The 21,676-nt window shown below is 53.2% G+C and overlaps 1 protein-coding gene across 6 annotated transcripts in view; it reads right to left on the bottom strand.

Annotated features, from left to right (window-relative positions):
* Positions 1-13,936: 13,936 nt before the first annotated feature.
* The window catches only part of pogzb (pogo transposable element derived with ZNF domain b), a 63,967-nt gene continuing 56,227 nt past the window's right edge, over positions 13,937-21,676 (bottom strand). For all 6 annotated transcript variants that reach the window (XM_060820713.1, XM_060820712.1, XM_060820711.1 and 3 more), the window contains exons 18-21: positions 21,026-21,147; positions 20,142-20,297; positions 17,500-17,536; positions 13,937-15,835 (exon numbers count right to left, since the gene is read on the bottom strand). In XM_060820713.1, coding sequence (XP_060676696.1) covers positions 13,984-15,835; positions 17,500-17,536; positions 20,142-20,297; positions 21,026-21,147 — 2,167 coding nt within the window. In that variant the 3' untranslated portion in view covers positions 13,937-13,983. The remainder of the gene's footprint in view (positions 15,836-17,499; positions 17,537-20,141; positions 20,298-21,025; positions 21,148-21,676) is intronic.

A 21,676-nucleotide genomic window follows, 5' to 3' on the forward strand; every position in this document is an offset into this window, starting at 1 on the left:
AGTGTGAAAACAGGCCCTTCGACCCAACAAGTCCACACCGACCCGCCGAAGCGCAACCCACCCATACCCCTACATTTACCCCTTACCTAACACTACGGACAATTTAGCATGGCCAATTCACCTGACCCGCACATCTTTGGACGGTGGGAGGAAACCAGAGCACCCGGAGGAAACCCACGCAGAAGAACGTGCAAACTCCACACAGTCAGTCGCCTGAGTCGGGAATTGAACCCGGGTCTCAGGCGCTGTCAGGCAGCAGTGCTAACCACTGTGCCACCATGCCGTCCGTAATCCCGTTTCTCTCATGGCCAATCCACCCTAACCTGTACATCCCTGGGCACTATGGGACAATTTAGCATGGCCAATCCGTCCTAACCTGCACATCCCTGGGCACTATGGGACAATTTAGCATGGCCAATCCACCCTAACCTGCACTGCCCTGGGCACTACGGGACAACTTAGCACGGCCAATCCACCCTAACCTGCACATCCCTGGGCACTATGGGACAATTTAGCATGGCCAATCCACCCTGACCTGCACATCCCTGGGCACTATGGGACAGTTTAGCATGGCCAATCCGTCCTAACCTGCACATCCCTGGGCACTATGGGACAATTTAGCATGGCCAGTCCACCCTAACCTGCACATCCCTGGACACTATGGGACAATTCCCCATGGCCAAACCACCCTAATCTGCACATCCCTGGGCACTATGGGACAATTTAGCATGGCCAATCCACCCCAACCTACACATCCCTGGGCACTATGGGACAATTTAGCATGGCCAATCCACCCTAACCTGCACATCCCTGGGCACTATGGGACAATTTAGCATGGCCAAACCACCCTAATCTGCACATCCCTGGACACTATGGAACAATTTAGCATGGTCAATCCACCCTAACCTGCACACCACTGGCCACTATGGGACAATTCCCCATGGCCAATCCACCCTAACCTGCACATCCCTGGGCACTATGGGACAGTTTAGCATGGCCAATCCACCCTAACCTGCACACCACTGGCCACTATGGGACAATTCCCCATGGCCAATCCACCCTAACCTGCACATCCCTGGGCACTACGGGACAACTTAGCATGGCCAATCCACAGTAACCTGCACTTCCCTGGGCACTATGGGACAATTTAGCATGGCCAATCCACCCTAACCTGCACATCCCTGGGCACTATGGGACAATTTAGCATGGCCAATCCACCCTAACCTGCACTGCCCTGGGCACTACGGGACAACTTAGCATGGCCAATCCACAGTAACCTGCACATCCCTGGGCACTATGGGACAATTTAGCATGGCCAATCCACCCTAACCTGCACATCTCTGGGCACTATGGGACAATTTAGCATGGCCAATCCACCCTAACCTGCACATCCCTGGACTCTATGGGACAATTTAGCATGGCCAATCCACCCTAACCTACACATCCCTGGGTACTATGGGACAATTCCCCATGGCCCATCCACCCTAACCTGCACATCCCTGGGCACTATGGGACAATTTAGCATAGCCAATCCGCCCTAACCTGCACATCCCTGGGCAGTATGGGACAATTTAGCATGGCCAATCCACCCTAACCTGCACATCCCTGGGCACTACGGGACAATTTAGCATGGCCAATCCACCCTAACCTGCACATCCCTGGGCACTATGGGACAATTTAGCATGGCCAATCCACCCTAACCTGCACATCCCTGGGCATTATGGGACAATTTAGCATGGCCAATCCACCCTAACCTGCACATCCCTGGACACTATGGGACAATTCCCCATGGCCAAACCACCCTAATCTGCACATCCCTGGGCACTATGGGACAATTTAGCATGGCCATTCCACCCCAACCTACACATCCCTGGGCACTATGGGACAATTTAGCATGGCCAATCCACCCTAACCTGCACATCCCTAGGCACTATGGGACAATTTAGCATGGCCAATCCACCCCAACTTGCACATCCCTGGGCACTACAGGACAAATTAGCATGGCCAATTCACCCTAACCTGCACATTCCTGGGCACTATGGGACAACTTAGCATGGCCAACCCACCCTAACCTGCACTGCCCTGGGCACTACGGGACAAGTTAGCATGGCTAATCCACCCTAACCTGCACATCCCTGGGCACTATGGGACAATTTAGCATGGCCAATCCACCCTGACCTGCACATTACTGGTCACTATGGGACTATTTAACATGGCCAATCCACCCCAACCTGCACATCCCTGGGCACTATGGGACAATTTAGCATGGCCAATCTGTCCTAACCTGCACATCCCTGGGCACTATGGGACAATTTAGCATGGCCAAACCACCCTAATCTGCACATCCCTGGACACTATGGGACAATTCCCCATGGCCAATCCACCTAACCTGCACATCTCTGGGCACTATGGGACAATTTAGCATGGCCCATCCACCCTAACCTGCACATCCCTGGGCACTATGGGACAATTTAGCATAGCCAATCCACCCTAACCTGCACATCCCTGCGTACTATGGGACAATTTAGCATGGCCAATCCACCCTAACCTGCACATCCCTGGGCACGATGGGACAATTTAGCATGGCCAATCCACACTAACCTGCACATCCCCGGGCTCTATGGGACAATTTAGCATGGCCAATCCACCCTAACCTGCACATCCCTGGGCACTACGGGACAACTTAGCATGGCCAATCCACCCTAACCTGCACATCCCTGGGCACTATGGGACAATTTAGCATGGCCAATCCACCCTGACCTGCACATTACTGGTCACTATGGGACTATTTAACATGGCCAATCCACCCTAACCTGCACATCCCTGGGCACTATGGGACAATTTAGCATGGCCAATCTGTCCTAACCTGCACATCCCTGGGCACTATGGGACAATTTAGCATGGCCAAACCACCCTAATCTGCACATCCCTGGACACTATGGGACAATTCCCCATGGCCAATCCACCCTAACCTGCACATCCCTGGGCACTATGGGACAATTTAGCATGGCCAATCTGTCCTAACCTGCACATCTCTGGGTACTATGGGACAATTTAGCATGGCCCATCCACCCTAACCTGCACATCCCTGGGCACTATGGGACAATTTAGCATGGCCAATCCACCCTAACCTGCACATCCCTGGGCACTATGGGACAATTTAGCATGGCCAATCTGTCCTAACCTGCACATCTCTGGGTACTATGGGACAATTTAGCATGGCCCATCCACCCTAACCTGCACATCCCTGGGCACTATGGGACAATTTAGCATGGCCAATCCACCCTAACCTGCACATCCCTGGGCACTACGGGACAATTTAGCATGGCCAATCCACCCTAACCTGCACATCCCTGGGTACTACGGGACAATTTAGCATGGCCCATCCACCCTAACCTGCACATCCCTGGGCACTATGGGACAATTTAGCATAGCCAATCCACCCTAACCTGCACATCCCTGGGCACTATGGGACAATTTAGCATGGCCAATCCACACTAACCTGCACATCCCTGGGCACTACGGGACAATTTAGCATGGCCAATCCAACCTGATCTGCACATCCCTGGGCACTATGGGACAATTTAGCATGGCCAATCCACACTAACCTGCACATCCCCGGGCTCTATGGGACAATTTAGCATGGCCAATCCACCCTAACCTGCACATCCCTGGGCACTACGGGACAATTTAGCATGGCCAATCCAACCTGATCTGCACAACTTTGGATTGTGGGAGGAAACTCACGCTGAAATGTGTGAACACCACAGTCGCCTGAGGCTGAAACCAAATCCAGGTCCCTGGCGCCGTTAGGTGGCAGTGCTAACCACTGAGCCACCGTGCCCCCTAAATGTAATTTTAGATAAAATTGAGGTGCTGCATTTTGGAAAGGCAAGTCTGGGCAGGTCTTACCCACATCATGGTCAGGTCCTAGGGAGTGTTGCTGAACAAAGTGACCTTGGAGTGCAGGTTCCTTGCAAGTGGAGCCGCAGGTAGATAGGATACTTGCGTCTTTTGGTGGGTGCGCAGAATACAGGAATTAGCAGGTCCTGCTACAGCTTCACGGGATATAGGTGAGGCCGGTTTAGGAATACTGAGTTCAATTCTGGTCTCCCTGCTATAGGAAAGATGTTGTGGAACTTGGAAGGGTTCAGAAAAGATTTACAATGATACTGGAGGGTTTGAGCTACAGGGAGAGGCTGAACAGGCCGGGGCTGTTTTCCCTGGAGCGTCAGAGGCTTAGGGGTGACCTTAGAAAATCATGAGGGGCAGGTGTAGGGTAAATAGACAAGGTGTTTTTCCAAAGAGTTGGGGAGTCCAACACTAGAGGGCATAGGTTTAAGGTGAGAGGGGCAGGATTTAAGTGACTTTTGCAGACAGAGGGTGGTACATGTACGGAATGAGCTGCCAGTGGTGATGGTGGAGCTTGGGACAATGACAACATTTAAAATGCAGCAGGTTGGGTACCTGAATGGATAGTGATTTTTGGAGGTGCGGGTGTTGGACTGGGGTGGACAATGTTAAAAATCACACAGCACCAGGTTATGATTAGATTACTTACAGTGTGGAAACAGGCCCTTCAGCCCAACAAGTCTACACCGACCCGCCGAAGCGCAACCCACCCATACCCCTACATTTACCCCTTACCTAACACTACGGGCAATTTAGCATGGCCAATTCACCTGACCCGCACATCTTTGTGACTGTGGGAGGAAACCGGAGCACCCGGAGGAAACCCACGCAGGCACGGGGAGAACGTGCAAACTCCACACAGTCAGTCAGTCGCCTGAGGCGGGAATTGAACCCGGGTATCAGGCGCTGTGAGGCAGCAGTGCTAACCACTGTGCCGCCCACTATATAGTCCAAAAGGTTTCTTCATGAAGTAGCAGCACTTTTAAAGCTAGTGCCTCCAAATTAACCTAGTGTTGTGTGATTTTTAACTGAATAGGAAGGGTTTAAGAGGGATATGGGCCAAATCCGACTAGATTAATTTTGGATATCTGGTCAGCGCACTCGAGTTGGACTGAAGTGTCTGTTTCTGTCCTGCGCAGCTCTGCGACTCTAGAACAGGCTCAAGAGGCCGAATGGCCTCCTCCTGTTTCTGCGTTCCTTTAATGTTCTATCGCTTCTGCAAGCCCGGGGTTCGAGGCCTCTTTTCGTCATCAAAAACACCCATGTCTTCATCAGCATTTATAGCCAGTTGTTGGCACAATTGCTGTAGATGAAATTCAATTATTCTCATATACAGAGTCCCCAGAGGCGGCTTTGGGGAAGACCTGGGTAAAATTGTTGCCTCAGCTCCTGGCGAGCAGAAATCAATAATTGTGCCCCAGATTCTTACATAAATGAAGAGAACTGCTGGACAAACTCAGGTGGTCTAGCAGCGTCCATGGAGAGAGTCAGAAGAGGCGACACTTCCAGAATTGGAGAGATCCCCTCCCAGATTCCTGGTGCTCCAGAGGGGAGATTAATCGTGCCTTCTAGCATGCACCCCACCCCATGAGCGAGAGGTGCCAGAGGCAAGCTCAACATTATGATAACCTTCCTTGGGTGCCCGAGGGAGTAAAAACCAATCAAAGGCGATGGGAGCCAGAATGTAGCCAAGAGACAGAAGCATATGCTGGGCTGGAGTCAAATGACAGTTCCAATTCATGGAGCCAATCAAAGGATTCAAACTGCAACCCAGCAACTGCATTGTCACCATCACCATGGCTACTTCACTTTTCTTTCGAGATTTAATTAACCAAATCAAATTGCAATCCTGCAAGTTGCCACACGGATCATTAATCCAGGTCCCTTGATCCAACGTTGGCGCCGAATTGATTTTAACTGATTTCCAGATTAGTTTTCGATTAGCAGGGACCGGCCCTTGAAGTCAGTTACCAGCCCTGCAATACAACCACCATCACTCGAGTGGAGAAAGCATCTGGCATTGCCTCTGGGACAGGGTAACACAGGTTCAAGTCCCACCTGCTCCAGAGGTGTGTAGCAACATATCTGAACAGATGGTTCAAAAATATCTTACAAGGAACATGAGGCGATTTCTCTCGACACGATAACCAGCACGTAGACTTGATGGGCCAAAAGACCTCTGCTGTACTTTTACAGGATTGAAGCAATCAGGACATTTGTGAGCGTTATTTTAACATTTATTTATTGGACCGTTGCTGGCTGGGAACCAGTGCTCATTATCCATCCCTAACCACCCTCCTTGGGAAGGTTAAATGGCTGCAGTTTCCCCCCCCCCCCTCCCTCAACCATGTGGTGTAGGGACAACATACACAGCGCTATTAGGAAAGCAGCTGCGGGATTTTAACACTGAAGATATTTTCAAGGCAGGACAGTAGCTGAGATGAGAAGGTGCAGGGGCGCTGAGGAATCGCATTGCTCCCCATTTCGGTCTGAGCTCCCGGCAACCACTGTACTCTACACCTAGCAGCCGTGGGGAGGGATTGAGAGAGAATGCGGGACATCAAGTCAAAGCACGTCATATCTTTGGACGGGACCGGTTACTCGCGGTAGCAGGGCGGGAGGTGGATAGAGGGCGATGGTAATGCCATTGAAATGTCGAGGGGATTGATGGCGAAAATTCTCTCGTCGGAGATGGTCACGAGGCAGGTACATGCGTGGTCCGAACGTTACTCGCCCCTGGAAGGTGGTGAAAAGAAAACTTCCATTTCTTTACGTGTTATTCAACACTTTGATGGGAGAGTGAGGGGGGGGGGGGGGGGGGGGGGGGTCATCCACGGGTCTGGTGGAACGCCCTTCTACAAAGAGGTGGCGGAAGCAGAACCTTTCGATTTTCTACAGAGGTCACGAGGTTCTTAACGACAGAGCACGGCTGGAGTGGCCTCTGTTGCATATGGCCAAACTTTCACTCCACGTGTACTGGGCACGTGCTCACACGTCAATGCTGACGGATGCCTCGTCGCTCAGAGTAAGGGAGGTCCCAAGCCTCAGATCAAGGGATAAATTCAACAGGGTTTTACCCAGCACAAGATACAAATGATGTAAAATCAAAAAGGACAACGCAGAAGAATCCAAACATTGCCATTTCGATCGGGCACCACGCTTTCATGCTGGTATCTCTGCCCCAGGTCCATGGATGAAGGACAACGCACGCTTGAGAAACAACAGCTGATGTTCGGCTTTAGCACTTTACTCCCTCCACGGCCCCGACACTGAATTCCAAAAACTGACCACGTTGCACCCGTTATCCTTGCATTCACTCCCAACCCACCCTTGCCTTGTTTTAGAAGGCGGTGTGCTTCTTCCACATCTTCACTTGACACCCATGTTACGTCTTTTATCCCAAACCATTTGCCTTTTAGAACAAACTCTCAGAACGCTGGAGAAACTCAGCAGGTCTGCTAGCAGCAATGGGAGACAGAAAAACAGCTTTTTCATCTTTGACAGACGAATATGCAGTTTCCAACACCTATCAATTCTGTTAACTGCTTCTCTTTGCTTGTGCGAGCAGACCTGTTGAGTTTCTCTAATGCTCCCTGTGATTGCGTTTCCTCTTTCAGATGCTAACAGAACTCTATCGCCATCACCTCTCCCCATTAACCCACAGTGGTACATAGAGAGGCAAAAAAAAAACCCCCATCACATCAGAATGATACAGTACAGAAGAGGTGGAGGTGGGGACAGCAGATTAGAGTGGTGCTGGAAAAGCACAGCAGTTCAGGCAGCATCTGAGGAGCAGGAAAATCAACGTGTGGGGCAAGAGTCCTTCATCAGTACAGAAGAGGCCCTTTGGCCTATCAACTCTGTATCGACAAAAGTCTACAAACAAACAGCTACACTGGCCCCACTTTCCTGCATCAGGTCCACAGCTTTGAGGGTTATAACAAGACAAGAACTAGGAGCAGGAGTAGACCACTGAGCCTGCTCCACCATTCAATAACATCACGGCCGATCTTTTCCGTGGACTCAGCTCCACTTACACCGCCCGCTCACCTTCGTCCCTTTACAGTTCAAAACTGCGCCTTAAAAACATTCAATGAGGTAGCCCCAACTGGGTGTGGAATTCCACAGATTCACAACCCTCTGGGGGAAGACGTTCCTCTTCAGCTCAGTCCTAAATCTCTCCCATCCCCCCTCATTTTGAGACCGAGCCCCCTCGTTCTAGTTTCACCTTACCTATTCCCTTTATCATTTTTTTATGTTTCTATAATTTACCCCTCTCATTCTTCTCAATTCTAATGAGTATAATCCCAGTCTACTCAATCTCTCCTCATACGCCAACCCTCTCAACTTTGGAATCAACCGAGTGAACCTCCTCTGCATCCCCTCCAGTGCCAGTACATCCTGTCTTCTTACTTGAGAACAAAACCGTACACAGTAATGAGGTCACATCTGGAGTATATGGGTGCACCCACGTAGTTTTTCTTAAAAAGATCAAGGAGTTTAGAATCATAGAGACGTACAGCACGGAAACAGACCATTCGGTCCAACCCGTCCAGCTATCCCAACCCAGTGTAGTCCCACCTGCCAGCACCAAGCCCATATCCCTCCAAACCCTTCCTATTCATATACCCATCCAAATGCCTCTTAAATGTTGTCATTGAACCAGCCTCCACCACTTCCTCTGGCAGCTCATTCCATACATGATTAGATTAGATTAAATTACTTACAGTGTGGAAACAGGCCCTTCAGCCCAACAAGTCCATACCGACCCGCCGAAGCGCAACCCACCCATACCCCTACATATACCCCTTACCTAACACTACGGGCAATTTAGCATGGCCAATTCACCTGACCCGCACATCAATGGACTCTGGGAAGAAACCGGAGCACCCGGAGGAAACCCACGCAGACACGGGGAGAGTGTGTCGCCTGAGGTGGGAACTGAACCCGGGTCTCTGGCGCTGTGAGGCAGCAGTGCTAACCACTGTGCCACATGTTCCACCCTCTGTGTGAAAACATTGTCCCTTAGGTCTCTTTTATATCTTTCCCCTCTCACCCTAAACCTATGCCCCTCTAGTTCTGGACTCCCCGACCCCAGGGAAAAGACTTTGCCTATTTACCTTATCCATGCCCCTCAGAGGTTCTGTAAACCTCTATAAAGGTCAGTGAATAATGCATCTCTTGAAAACCTCCTGCCTTCTACTTTAAAATCACACCCCCCCCCAGTTTTTAAGACAACCCTGTTAAAAGACCAACTCCTAGCAGTAAAATAAACCATCACAAGCAGTCTGGTTATAGTTTATAGAAATGTGTGTTTTTTTTTTAAAAAAAGAGACTTTTATTTCCTCGTCCTTTCTCAATTACAGGTACATTGTCCATTACTTACAAAGCAACTGGGGTGAAGGGGTCAAAACATAAAGTTCAGTGACACAAAAAGTTTAAAAGTTACAGTAATCCATGCAAATTATCGTACATCAGCTTAACTCTCTAAGAGAGGGAAAAAAAAATAAACCCCCAATGGTCACCACTTGGCGAACCTCGACTATATTTTATTTTAGAAAACAAAAAGCAAAGGTTTTACTTATCCCCCACTCCCTTAATGGCGAAAAGGGGGGTTCCTTGTCACGTTAAAAAACATTTTTGTTTTGCGCTGGGGCTGATGCCGAGAGAGAGAGATATAAAGAAAATCTCCCCTTAGACAGCACCAGGCTGGCCAAGATCTCGCACAGATCTTGCTCCCACCTTTGCGCAACACCTCTCCCTCCTCCCCCCCCCAAATTCGGTGCTCAGACCCCATCCCAGGAGGAGGGGTGGGGGGGCAGGCAGAGGAGTGTCAGACAATTCCCCACGTGAGCGCCCCCCTGAATTGAGCTGCAACCCCCCCCACAGAAAATGATTAGCATTAAAATGATTGGGGGTGGCCAAATCCTTGACGACTAAGTTCGTATCCCTCCCCCAGCTGTTGGCCAGAGGAAAGAGCTGCCTTGAGACCCCGTCGACAATTTCGTCCAGGAGTAATCAACGAGGAGGTGGGGGGGTTGCAGAACAGACGCTTCAGGTGAAAGGTGATGGGGCACCCCGGAAAAACCTCAGGTGGCTGCCTTCTATAAATGGGTCACCGCGGGGTCTACGAGCAGTTCTATCCCCCCACCCCACCCTCAAACAGCCACACAATTTGTCCTTAACGTACTAACGAAAAGCAAAGCAGAGGTGGTTCGGCTTTCTCAGCTGCACCCTGCCAACGGATTCCAGTTTTCTGATGGCGCAGGGAGGCGACGATCCCCCGGGTCAGGAGGAAGGGGGTGGGTATTGCACAGGACAGGAATGTTCGGATGGGGGGGGGGGGGGAGGAAGCCTACACGTAAGGCAGGCACTCTCGATGGACACACTGCATCCAGAGGACACGCTACCACACAATAAATGGGCAAGGACAACCTGACGAGGAGGTGGCACTGCGCCCCCCCCCCCCAGGGGTGGGGATTTCTTTTGTGACACACAGCAGACCCCTAGGACATGGGTCTCTACCATGTTCAAAATCTGGATAAATACTTGATGTGGGGGGGGGGGGGGGCGCGAAAACTCTGCAGGATTAGGGAACAGGGTGGTGCAGTCTGGGGTGGAAGGTTCTCTCAAAAAAAAGGGCTGGCACAGACAGGAGGGCAGAACGGCCTCCTACAACAACAGCAGATACTGCGGATGCTGGAAACCTATAACCAACACTGAGTACACAGAAGAAACCCAGCATCTGTGGAGAGAGAAACAGAGCGAATGCTTCGTGTCACACGGGACTTGGAAACGTTAACCCTCTTCCTCTCTCCACAGACGCTGCCAGACCTGCTGAGCTTCTCCAGTGTTTCTCTGTCGGTTGACCCAGGATCGAGACTCCTCCACAGGTTAGCAATGCCACACACAGTTTCACACTGTTCTGGAGAACATCACACCAGCTGGGGGGTTCAAACCCACTGGTGGGACTTCCTTTAGACGAGGGGAATCAGGGCGATGGGGTTCAGTTGCACATTAGCCCCGATCTCTGGGCCTGGTACCTCACACCCAAGAGGGCATGAAAGCAGGGAGGCCAATCGCCTGTGAACGGCCTCGCTGCAGAGCCTGGCATTCCTCCCCTCCCCACCCCTCGATACCCTCAACTGATTTCTTTTGGGAGCGGGTGATCCTAGTCAGCGTAGCAGCCCTTGCCAAATGTCGGCAGTGGTGGTGGTTTGGCAGAAGAGGAAAGAGAGAGTGAACGAAAGAGCGCAGGAGAATGACCGTGCCAGAGAGCAAGAGTGGGGGGAAAAAAGGAGTGCGAGAAACAAGGCGAGCAAACGAGAAAGAAAGTACTCAAATGAGAAAGAGAGAGAGAGAGAGAGAGAAACATGGCGAGTGAGAGAGCGGGAAATAAGTCCAAGTGAACCAGTGAGAAACAAGATAATCGAGTGAGTGAGACGAGGTAAGTGAATGAGAAACAAGGTGAGTGGGGAGAGAGAGAGAGAGAGAGAGACAGAGAGAGAGAGACAGAGAGAGAAAGGAAGAGAGAGAGAGAAAAAAGAGAGAGAGAGAGAGAGAGAGAAAGAAAGAAAGAAAGAAAGAGAAAAAAACAAGGCGAACGAGAGAGAAAGAAAAAAGGATTGCAAGACAGAAAAAGTGAGAGATGGAAAGAGAGTGGGAGAAAGGAAAAAGAGAAACCCTTGCCCTGGATGCTCAACCTGCATTCTGATAGCTCCCCAAACCGGCTGTGGCAGCTCTGGGTACCCACAATGGGGGAAGGTGGCCAAAATGTGTCCCGTATTATCAGGAGCTGGTGTCTTAGCTGATTGTATAAGAAAACAAAAACGCCAAGGAAGAGAGGGGGAGGGGGTGGGAAGAGAGAGAGAGAGAGAGAGAGAGAGAGAGAAACACTGATCCTTATATACATCAATTATTTACAACTGTGGCAAAGTAACTGAGCAGAGATTAAACATACATTATACACTCATTTAGAATATCTGCTTTAGGACAGTTCCATATTGCTAAGTTTCAGGTTGCTCCTTACAATCTAGTGCCTGTGCAGAAGTCAACACCAATGCACAGACAGGCTGCAGGTCCCAGTTCTCTCACACACAGCCATTCCTCTATCCACGGACCCTCTCTGGCCACGAGGAAAAGGATCTCTAACTCTCCTCCCCACCACTGCCTTCACACGGAGAACAGAGCTGCCCCTCCCCGTCAAACCATTACCCAAGGGTCACTTTGACTGGCATAATTTATTCACCACTCCTGCACCCTCACCCCCCCACCCCCAAGCCCAAAACAGAAGCGGCACCACCCTCAGGCCAGGAGACTCTCAAAGCAACCCGCTGACCCTGTCAGCGCCCTCAGCGAGAAAAAGGGAGGACTGGATAGGTTTCTCAATACCACCACTCCCCCAACCCTCCCCACCCTCCCCCCAATCAGATCTATCCAGAGCTAAAGTTTCAACAAATTTATAAAACAACTACCACACGCCCCCCCCCCCCAAATTCCACGCCCCCTGCACATATCGCTACCTGGTTTTAAAAAAACAAGGTAAAGTTAACCTCCCTCACGGATCGACTGTGGGTTTTAATTCGAGATGGCTGTGGTGCTACGTTTGTAACTGGCTACATCTTGGAAGATCACTCAACCCCTCCCCAGCGATGGGTCAAAGGCAGAAATCCCGTTTGGAGCAAGCCCAACCATTTCACAGCCTCCCGTCGGCATTCCCCCTCCACTCACCCCCCTCCTCTCCGTGTCACAGACTTTAACCGAAACATTTTTGGTGGTGGGGGGAGTGGGGGCAGTGTAGTGTTTTCGGGAAACTGAAGCTGAACTGTCACCATGAGAATCTGATTGGAGAGTAGGTGGGGCAAGCAGACGGTGAGATCCCAGAACGGCCAAGGCGCTGTGGAGTCAGCTGGTCGCAGCATCGCCCATTTGGAAAAGGGTTGGAGAGGAAATGGTAGCTTCCGAATCCCAGCTGTTTGACTGAGTGCGTATGCATGCTTTCTCATGTCTGTGTGCACATGTATGGTCTCGGGCTGTGCACGTTATACATATACACACACACATTTGATCCAGACTGTGCATGTACACCCAGGGCTCCAAACAACTGGTCTGCAGTGGAAGGCTGAGCGTTGGGGCTGGGAGGCATGGTTAGAGAGTTCCTCACACCTCGAGCTACCAACTACCGAGGTGCTGCTGGAAGTGGTCCCACGGGAGTCCTGCTCCACCCACTGAGGTAGGTTAAAACTGTGTCTCGGAACCCCCACACCCCACAATCCCACCTTCCCTCCCCTCCCAACAGTCTTAGCCCACTTTGCAGGCCTCTGTGCCCTGAGGTGGGGGGACGCAGGTGGGCACAAGGAGTGGCTCGGGCCAGGAATCCGTTCACCAGCGACTGAGGCTGGCATGAGGATCAAGCTGGCTTGAGGGACACCCTTCCACATGCTCGGGAAAACAGAAACGAAAACGGGGAGGGGGGGGGGGGGGGGGGGAGGAGTGAGGGCGTTGCGGGCAGACAGCTCTTCACATCACCGGTTCCAGAAGGAGGGACTGTGTGTTTCTGTGTGTTTTGGGGGGGGCGGGGCGTGGGGGGAAAAGAGGCAGGACAAGGGGGAGACAGGGAGAATCCCGTTCAACAAAAAAAAGGTCAGAGGTCCTCCTCACGAGAGCAGGGTTGGGGTTGACTGCGGCTGGAAAAGACAACGGACAGTTCAATTCTGGTGCTCGTAATGAGACGTGCTGGCCGGCGCTGTGGGGGCGGGCGGCAGAGGCAGGTTGGTCTGCGAGGGAGACATCCCCGGAAGCAGGAGCTGACACTCCGGTCAAGAGGGAAGAGCGGGGAAGCTTGCAGGTCAGGCTGGTGGGGTGGGGTCCTTCTCGCTGGAGGGGAGTGCCACCGATTAGGTCTCAAAGCTCAGTCTCAGACAGACCCTTCTCCCTCCCTCTCACACATCCGCACACGCTCTCCTTTTCCCCCCACCCTCCCCTCCCCCCTCCCTCTGCGTTCATCGAAGCCCCATCGCCCACCCTCTCCCATCCCGCCCGGCCACCCCCGGAGGGTCGGGTCAGGGTTATTTACAAATCGTTCTCGGGGAAACCATGGAAGGACTCGGCATCGCTCTCTGCCTCGAAGAGCCTGGTCAGCAGCCTGGGGTCAGACGGCAGGGCGCCCGGGGCCTGGTCTCCTCCAGCGGCGCCGTCATCCGGCCTGGCGCCCAGCTCCAGCTGCTCCTGCAAGAAGGTGACCAGCTCCTCCTGCACCGCCGCCCGGTGCTGGGCAGAGGCAGTGCCTGGCACGAGGCCGGCGGCCGCGAAGGACTGCCGCACCAGGTCGCTGTTGGCGGCGACGAATTCAGCGACCTCGGCCACCCAGTTGAGCAGGGACTGGAGCACGTCGCCGTAGACGTCGCGGTAGCAGCGCGCCTCGCGGGCGTACTCGGCCCAGCGCTTCTGCAGAAAGTTCCGGAAGGCCTGGCTGACGCACATGTCGAGGGGCTGGAGCCGGGAGGTGCAGCCGGCGGGCACGACCAGCGGCAGGGAGCAGCAGCGGCTGAGCCGGTCGATGAAGCCGTCGGAGAGGTGCCCGCGGTCGGCGTCCAGCACCAGGGCGCTCCGGCCGCGCCGGGCCTGGGCTGCGTGGCCCTGCCACACCCGGCTCAGCCACAGCTCCAACACCTCCGACTCGCCGTGGCCCGCCTCCTTCACCTCCAGCAGGACGCCGCTGGGCACCGTCAGCCAAGGGGGCAGTCCCCCCCGGGAGAACACCATGGTGGGCAGCAGGCCGCCGTCCGCCAGGAGGGTGAAGACCACCACGAACTGCGGCTGCCCGTCGCCGGTCACCCCCAGGGCCCCCGGGGTGCCCTCGGGCCGACTCAGCACCTCTGGCTCCAGGAAGATCGGGATCTCGTCCACGTTGCCGATCATGCGGCGGGGGAACTCGCGGCCGGCGATCAGGCGCTGGGCGAACTCCAGGAAGCTGCGGGCGTCGCCCTCCATCTCCCGGGGCAGCTGGCGGGCCACAGTGATCTTGGCGTAGGCGATGAGGTTGTGCCTGAGGAGGAAGCCCACCCCCCAGAGGCAGCGGGAGGAGGAGTCGGGGTCGGGGCCAGGGCCGGGGGACCCCAGAAGTTCGGAGAGCCGGAGCAGGAAGGTCTCCTCGGTGAGGGGCAGCTGCCTCTCCCTCTGCAGCAACACCCACTCGACCAGCCGCTCCTCAGCCTCCAGGGAGAGCAGAGTCGAGGCCCCAGCCTCGCTGTCCACGCTCAGCAGGTCAAGCTGCTGCGCGCACTGGTTCAGCCACTGCTCCACCCGGCTCCGGGACTCCCCGTACCGCTCCGTGGCAGCCCGCATGCCGCAGCACAGGGCGTGCAGCACCACCTTGACCTCCTGCTCGGACAGGGACTTCCTCTGGGGAGGGGACTCTCGCGGCTGGCTCTCGCCGTCGGTGCCTGCCTTAGACAACTCGCTCTCCTCTTCGGCCGGCTCTGGACTCGAGGCAGCCTCGCGAGCGAGTGCCGCACACTGCGGGGGGCTCGAAACGCTCTTGTTCTCTTCGTCGCTCGCGGGATTGGAAACGTTGTTGTCGCCTTCTTCGACGGGCATCGGGCTCCCCACAGCGTTCTTGTCCTCCGTGTCGCTGGTGGGACCCGGACGGCTCTCCTCCTCTACGGCACGCTCCGGACTGAAGGCGGTGTGATCCTCAGCGACGCATACGGGAGGCGGGCTGCTCCTCTCTTCCTCCACGGAGATTGGACTCGCTGGGTCTGGAGGGGCAGCCTGGCCTTCTCCTGCCCCTGATTCATTCCCGTCGCTGGCGGCTGCGGGTTGGGTTGGTGAGCTGGAGAGGGCTGGCCGCGTGCTGATCTTTGCGTTGATGTAGTTGCTGGAGCAGACAGTGCTCAGTCGCACGGTCTTGACTTGCTGAGACCTACCGGGGGCGGGGGAGATACACAAACAGAAAGGATTAAGTCATTCCGGACCAGGGGATGCAACAGAAAATCCAGAATACTCCCAAATCCAAACAGAGTCTCTGACTAATGCTCTGTCTGCAGTTGGGAAACACAGAGACCCATCTTACCTTCCATCCCCTTCTCACCCAGGAGCAGTTAAGATCTGGAGTGTATGGTTTGAGAGAGTGGGAGAGGCAGGTACAACTGAAGCATTCAAAATGGAATTAGACAGTTATTTAAAAAGGAACATGCAGGCTTGTGAGGAGAAGGCAACAGAGAGTGGGGGAGGCTGGGCGACCCGATAGAAGCAGATGAGACGATGAAAAACATGGATAGGGTGAATAATTAGATGTCCTTTTCCCAGGCTGGAAATGTTAAACACTAGGGGACGTAGGTTGAAGGTGAGAGGGGGGAGAAAAAGAGAGAGGGACAAGTGAGGCAACTTATTTTGTAGATGCTGGAACATGCTGCACTCAGAGCCGTGAAACAGGTAGGGAAGAGAGGGAGATGGTCCACGTGCAGGCAGATGGGCTGAGTTTAGAATGGCACAGTGGTTGGCCTGCTCCACATCCTATTCAATAATGTAAACACCAACGAGAAGATTCTCCTCGCACTTAGTCCGACTCCATATTCAAATTTTCTGAGGGAGGAGACCCGTGCAAAGAATCAAAGCTACAAAGGACTGCATACGGAGTGAAGCTTCTCCTGCTCTTTAAAAAGGTGAACACAAAAGATCCCTTTTGAACAGCAAGTCAATAACTACATTGACCCCATCAAATACTCCCAGGACAGGGACAGAATAGGATTAGAGTAAAGCTACCGCCACCCTTTCAAACTGAAAGTAAAGTTTCTTCAACACTATCCCCATTAAACACTCCAGGACAGGTACAGAGTGGAGTGAGATACAGTGTAAAGCACCCTCTACTCCAATAAACTACAAGTAAAGCCTCCTCTGCACTATCCCCATTCAACTCTGCCAGGAAAGATACAGAACAGTGTGAGACATGAAGAAAGACTCCCTTCCTATGGTCTCCACAAAGCACTCCCACGATAGACACAGACTGAGAACAGATACAGAGTATTGCCACCTCTACTTTTCTAAGCTAAAAGTAAAGCTCCCTTGACATTGTCTCTAACCCCATGTTGTCTCTGTATTGGGAATGTTTGGTGGGGGACAGTGTAGAATGAGCTTTACTCTGTATCAGACTCGGTGATATCCTGGGTGCGTTTGACAGGGACAGAGTAAAACACCATCTACTCTTTTAAACGGAAGGTAAATCTCTCTCCATTTTTAAACACTGAAAGTAAAGCTCTCTCAACACTGCCCACTTCAAAACAGAGGACAGTGACCGCACGGGGTTAGATACAGGGTAACAGTTTCTACTCTCAAAATGTTCCCTCAAACATTTCTAGGACAGCACTGGGCTAAACCATAAATTAGTACAGTGGGAAACTATAGGTTGGAAAGCAGCACAGTGGGGTCAATGCAATCCCTTTTGCACTAATTCTTTTCTAGCCCAGAGACACACAAATGAATCCTCGTAGCCCCACAAAGCTCCTTTCGGGTCACATTAACCACGGGAACTCTAAATCCCTCCAGCCTGCCAATGGGAGACGAGTGAACTCTGCGACATATACTTACTTGACAACCGGATTCTTGACCTCACTGACTGATGGATCTACAGAGGGGAGAGATATATTCAGAAATCAGATGAGGTCGCACAAAACACAAACCCGATCAATTCAGACATCAGAAATGACAAGCACCTGAAGTATAAGTAGATGACACGGTTATGGTGGTGTCCCCACCTAGGAGCCACAAGGCCCAAGTTCAAGTCTTACCCACGAGATTACAACGCCATAGCATTCTGGGAGAAAGTGAGGACTGCAGATGCTGGGGATCAGAGTCAAAAAGGGTGGTGCTGGAAAAGCGCAGCCGGTCAGGCAGCATCCGAGGAGCACGAGTCAATGTATCAGGCAGAAGCCCTTCATCAGGAATGAGTGGGGGTGGGGAGAGGTGCTGAGATAAATAGGAGGGTGGGGGTGGGGTTGGGGGGGGGGGGGGGGGGAAGGTAGCTAATAGGGTGGTAGGTAGATGCAGGTGGGTGGGGGGGTGGGGTGATTGTGATGGGATGGTGGGGAGGGTGGAGTGGATGGGAGGGAAGATGGACAGGTAAGACAAGTCAAGAGGGCGGTGCTGAGTTGGAGGGCTGGGAATCTAAGACGAGGTGGCTGGAGGGGAGATTTGGAAACTGGCGAATTCGACGTTGCTGCCGCATGGTTGGAGGGTCCCAAGGCGGAAGAGGAGACGTTCTTCCTCCAATCGTCGGGTGGCTTGGGATTTGGCGGTGGGGGCAGTCCAGGACTAACATGGCCTTGGTGCAGTGGGTAGGGGAGTTGAAATGGTTGTCAGCAGGATGGTGGGGTTGTTTGGTGGGCGTATCGCAGAGATGTCCCCTGAAATGCTCCAGAGGTTGGTGTCCTGTCTCCATGATGTAGAGGGGACCACGTTGAGAACAACAGACCATCACATCCGAGGCTGGTCTGAATCCTTGAGGATATTTTGTTACTTTGCACATGAGAGAACCCCCATACATCACAAGATGTAGCAGCAGGGGCCTGTGAAGGGTCAGACATCTTGCAAACCCCAGATATAGCAACAGATTTAGGCCATTCAGCCCGTTAGATCCACTCTGTTATTCAATGAGATAGCAGCTCAACTCTACTTTCCTGTCTTTTCTCCACAACCGTCAATTCCCTTCCTGATTAAAAATCTGTCTTCATGAGATGCTGTATTCCTGGTTCTGAAATGCGTATAAGCAGCCCATGTGGGGTTCCATCCACAACTCAGGATGCTAATCCTGCCTTTCATCTTCACGTTCCTAATATACATCCCCATAACCACAAATATACAGCAACCAACATCAGAACAACACCACTAAGGTATTTTAACTCTTTTCAAATCGTCACTAATTATTCTGTTATCAGGGTACGAGGAGAATTTTGTTCTGAACACTATAACACACAGAGCCAGGGTCAGCAGCTCCAAGATTGTTCAATCACGGAATAAAATCATAGAATCTCAGCCAGTCCACAGCGACCCTGTGGAGAGCATCCCACCCAGACCCAACCCTCAACCCATCCCTGCAACTCCCATGGCCAATCCACCCTAACCTGCACGTCCCTGGGCACTACGGGACAATTTAGCATGGCCAATCCACCCTAACCTGCACATCCCTGGGCACTATGGGACAATTTAGCATGGCCAATCCACCCTAACCTGCACATCCCTGGGGCACTACGGGACAATTTAGCATGGCCAATCCACCCTAACCTGCACGTCCCTGGGCACTATGGGACAGTTTAGCATGGCCAATCCACCCTAACCTGCACATCTTTAGACTGTGGGGAAAAAAAAACACGTGCAGGCATGGGGACAATGTGCAAACCCCAGACTGACAGTGGAATTGAACCCAAGTCCCTGGCGTTGGGAGGCAGCAGTGCTAACCCCTGTACCACCGTGCTGACCTTCACAGACGTGGCCGATTGTTGTAACGGCCATCATCCTTCTCCCCTTTCTTGCTGCTTGACTGACACAGCTCACCCCCAGCTGGCTCCTTCCTGTCTGTAAGCCCCCATCAGCCCACCCTGCTGTCTAAGCCAACACTATTAAAGCCCCACAGCGTGGTCCATGTCTCCCCTTTTCCAGGCAATGCTTGAACAAGCGGAGAGAGTTCAGGAGGTTGTCCAAATGAACAGACGGACGGGCCAGACACAGACGGAAAAGCCTGATGCTCCAACAGTTTGGGCACAAGACCCACGAGGGTGACTGGGCGGTGGTGGGGGTGCAGCAAAAACACCCTCAGGCACGGACTGTCTCATTGCCCACCACAGCTCCCTTGTCACAGAGCGCAGGTACTCATTGGCCTGGTTTTGCCGAGGTGGATGTCTGGCTTGGGCATTAAGTCCTGGGGGCCTCAGTCTCTTGTTCTGTGAGTAACGCTCTGTGCGCGCTGGGTTGCCCTTGTTTCCACCTCCACCTCCTGATGCTGCCTGGCTTGCTGTGTTCTTGCTCTTGCCTCATGAGGAAGCAGTGAAGGGTAAAATCCTGCCTCTGCTTCACGTTGGCACTACACACACCCTTGAGCCAGACCCCGATGTTTGTAAACTAAACGCCCCAGGTGCTTGGGCGGGAGAGTATGGGTAAAACAAACTGGATGGCGGCTTCGAAAACACCCAGCAGATGGACACACTTGTGCGAGGAATATTTTCAACCTTACTTACCCAGACTTTCATCTTTCTGCTCTTCCTCAGCTGGAGGGTTCTGCACACTGCTACTCCCTACCTCTTCTCCTTCCGAATCAGAGACAGTCAGCTTTGACTGGGAGGCTGGCTGCGGCTCCTCCATTACTTTGGCTGCTTTGCCCTTGCGATCCCCCACTGTCAAACACAGAAGAGATGAAGGAGGCATGTGAAAATGCAACAAAAAAAATTAAACAGAGGGTTTTGTCATGGTCAAAGCCTGGGACAACACAACTCCTCCTCTTCCTGCACTCACCAACATTCTCCCACCCCAGCCAATCCTCGTCAAACTACCCGATCCCTCTTCCCCTTCCTGAACAGACCAAGCCCCCCTCTCTCCCCAGGGGTGCACGGTGGCTCAGTGGTTAGTACTGCTGCCTCACTGTGCCAGGGTCCGATTCCAGCCTCAGTGCCGGGTGGAGTTTGCACATTCGCCCCAGTGTCTGTGTGGGTTTCCTCCCCCAGTCCAAAGATGTGCAAGTGTAAGGGCTGACTGACCTGCTCAATTGCCGACAGTGTCCGCAGATGTGCAGGTTAGATGGATTAGCCCTGGGACATGCAGGGTTACTGGGATGGGCTAGGGGGCTGGGTCTTGGTGGGATGCTCTTTGGAGGGTCAGTGTGGGTCAAACGGCCTGGTTCCACACTCTAATGATGCTATGGCCCCTGCATCCGCCAACCCTCTTTAGCTCCCGACACTCACCAACACCCCCCCCCCCATCCTCTGACCCCCCCAGGACTCCACCAAACAGCACTGCCGCTATCCCTCCCCTCCTCCACAACCACCCATTACCCCTCCAACTTCAGCCCTCCTCTCTGGCTTCCCAGTTTCCCCCCACCTCGACCACGCCACCTGCCCCTGCTCACCAGAAAAGGTCACAAAGCAACAGGGTCCATGGCCTGGGTTCTGATCTAAGTGCTGGGCCATCTCGTCTCCGTCTCCCGTCTCCACGGCGAACGTGCAGGATGTGCAGACAAGGAGAACCGCGCTGTCGGGAAGCAGAGGTTACTCCTGTTGGCCGAGGTCACACAAACACCGCCCCCCCACACCCCCGGCAATTCACGCCACCCCGCAAACAGCGAACCAAACGGGAACTGTTAAAGTGGACGGCCGCCCTGCCTTGGAGTTTGAAGGTGGCGGGGCTCCGCCTGGGAACCCCACTCCAGAATCCTGGGTGCAACTTTCAGGCTGCCACTCTCCCCGAGGGAGGTGCTGCCCTTCAGGCTGAGAGCATAAGCTCAGGAAGGACAGCACATGGCTGGAGTGGGGAGGGCAAGTCCTCCTCCCCCACCCCCTCTCCAGTGCCGGTATCTCTCCCCCAACCACCATCTGAATCGTTATCGCATTGCTGTTTCTCGGAGCTGTTTGCCTGCACGTTGGCTCCCGTGTCTCCTATTTTATGACACTTCGAAAGTGAACGATTAGCTTGGGACGCCCCCGAGGATGTGAAAGGCACTACAGAAACGTAAGTCTTTCGCACCAGCTGTTTCCCTACTGTGTCACTGACGCGGCCACAT

This window comes from Hemiscyllium ocellatum, chromosome 50 (assembly GCF_020745735.1).
Source record: "Hemiscyllium ocellatum isolate sHemOce1 chromosome 50, sHemOce1.pat.X.cur, whole genome shotgun sequence".
NCBI classification, from domain to species: domain Eukaryota; kingdom Metazoa; phylum Chordata; class Chondrichthyes; order Orectolobiformes; family Hemiscylliidae; genus Hemiscyllium; species Hemiscyllium ocellatum.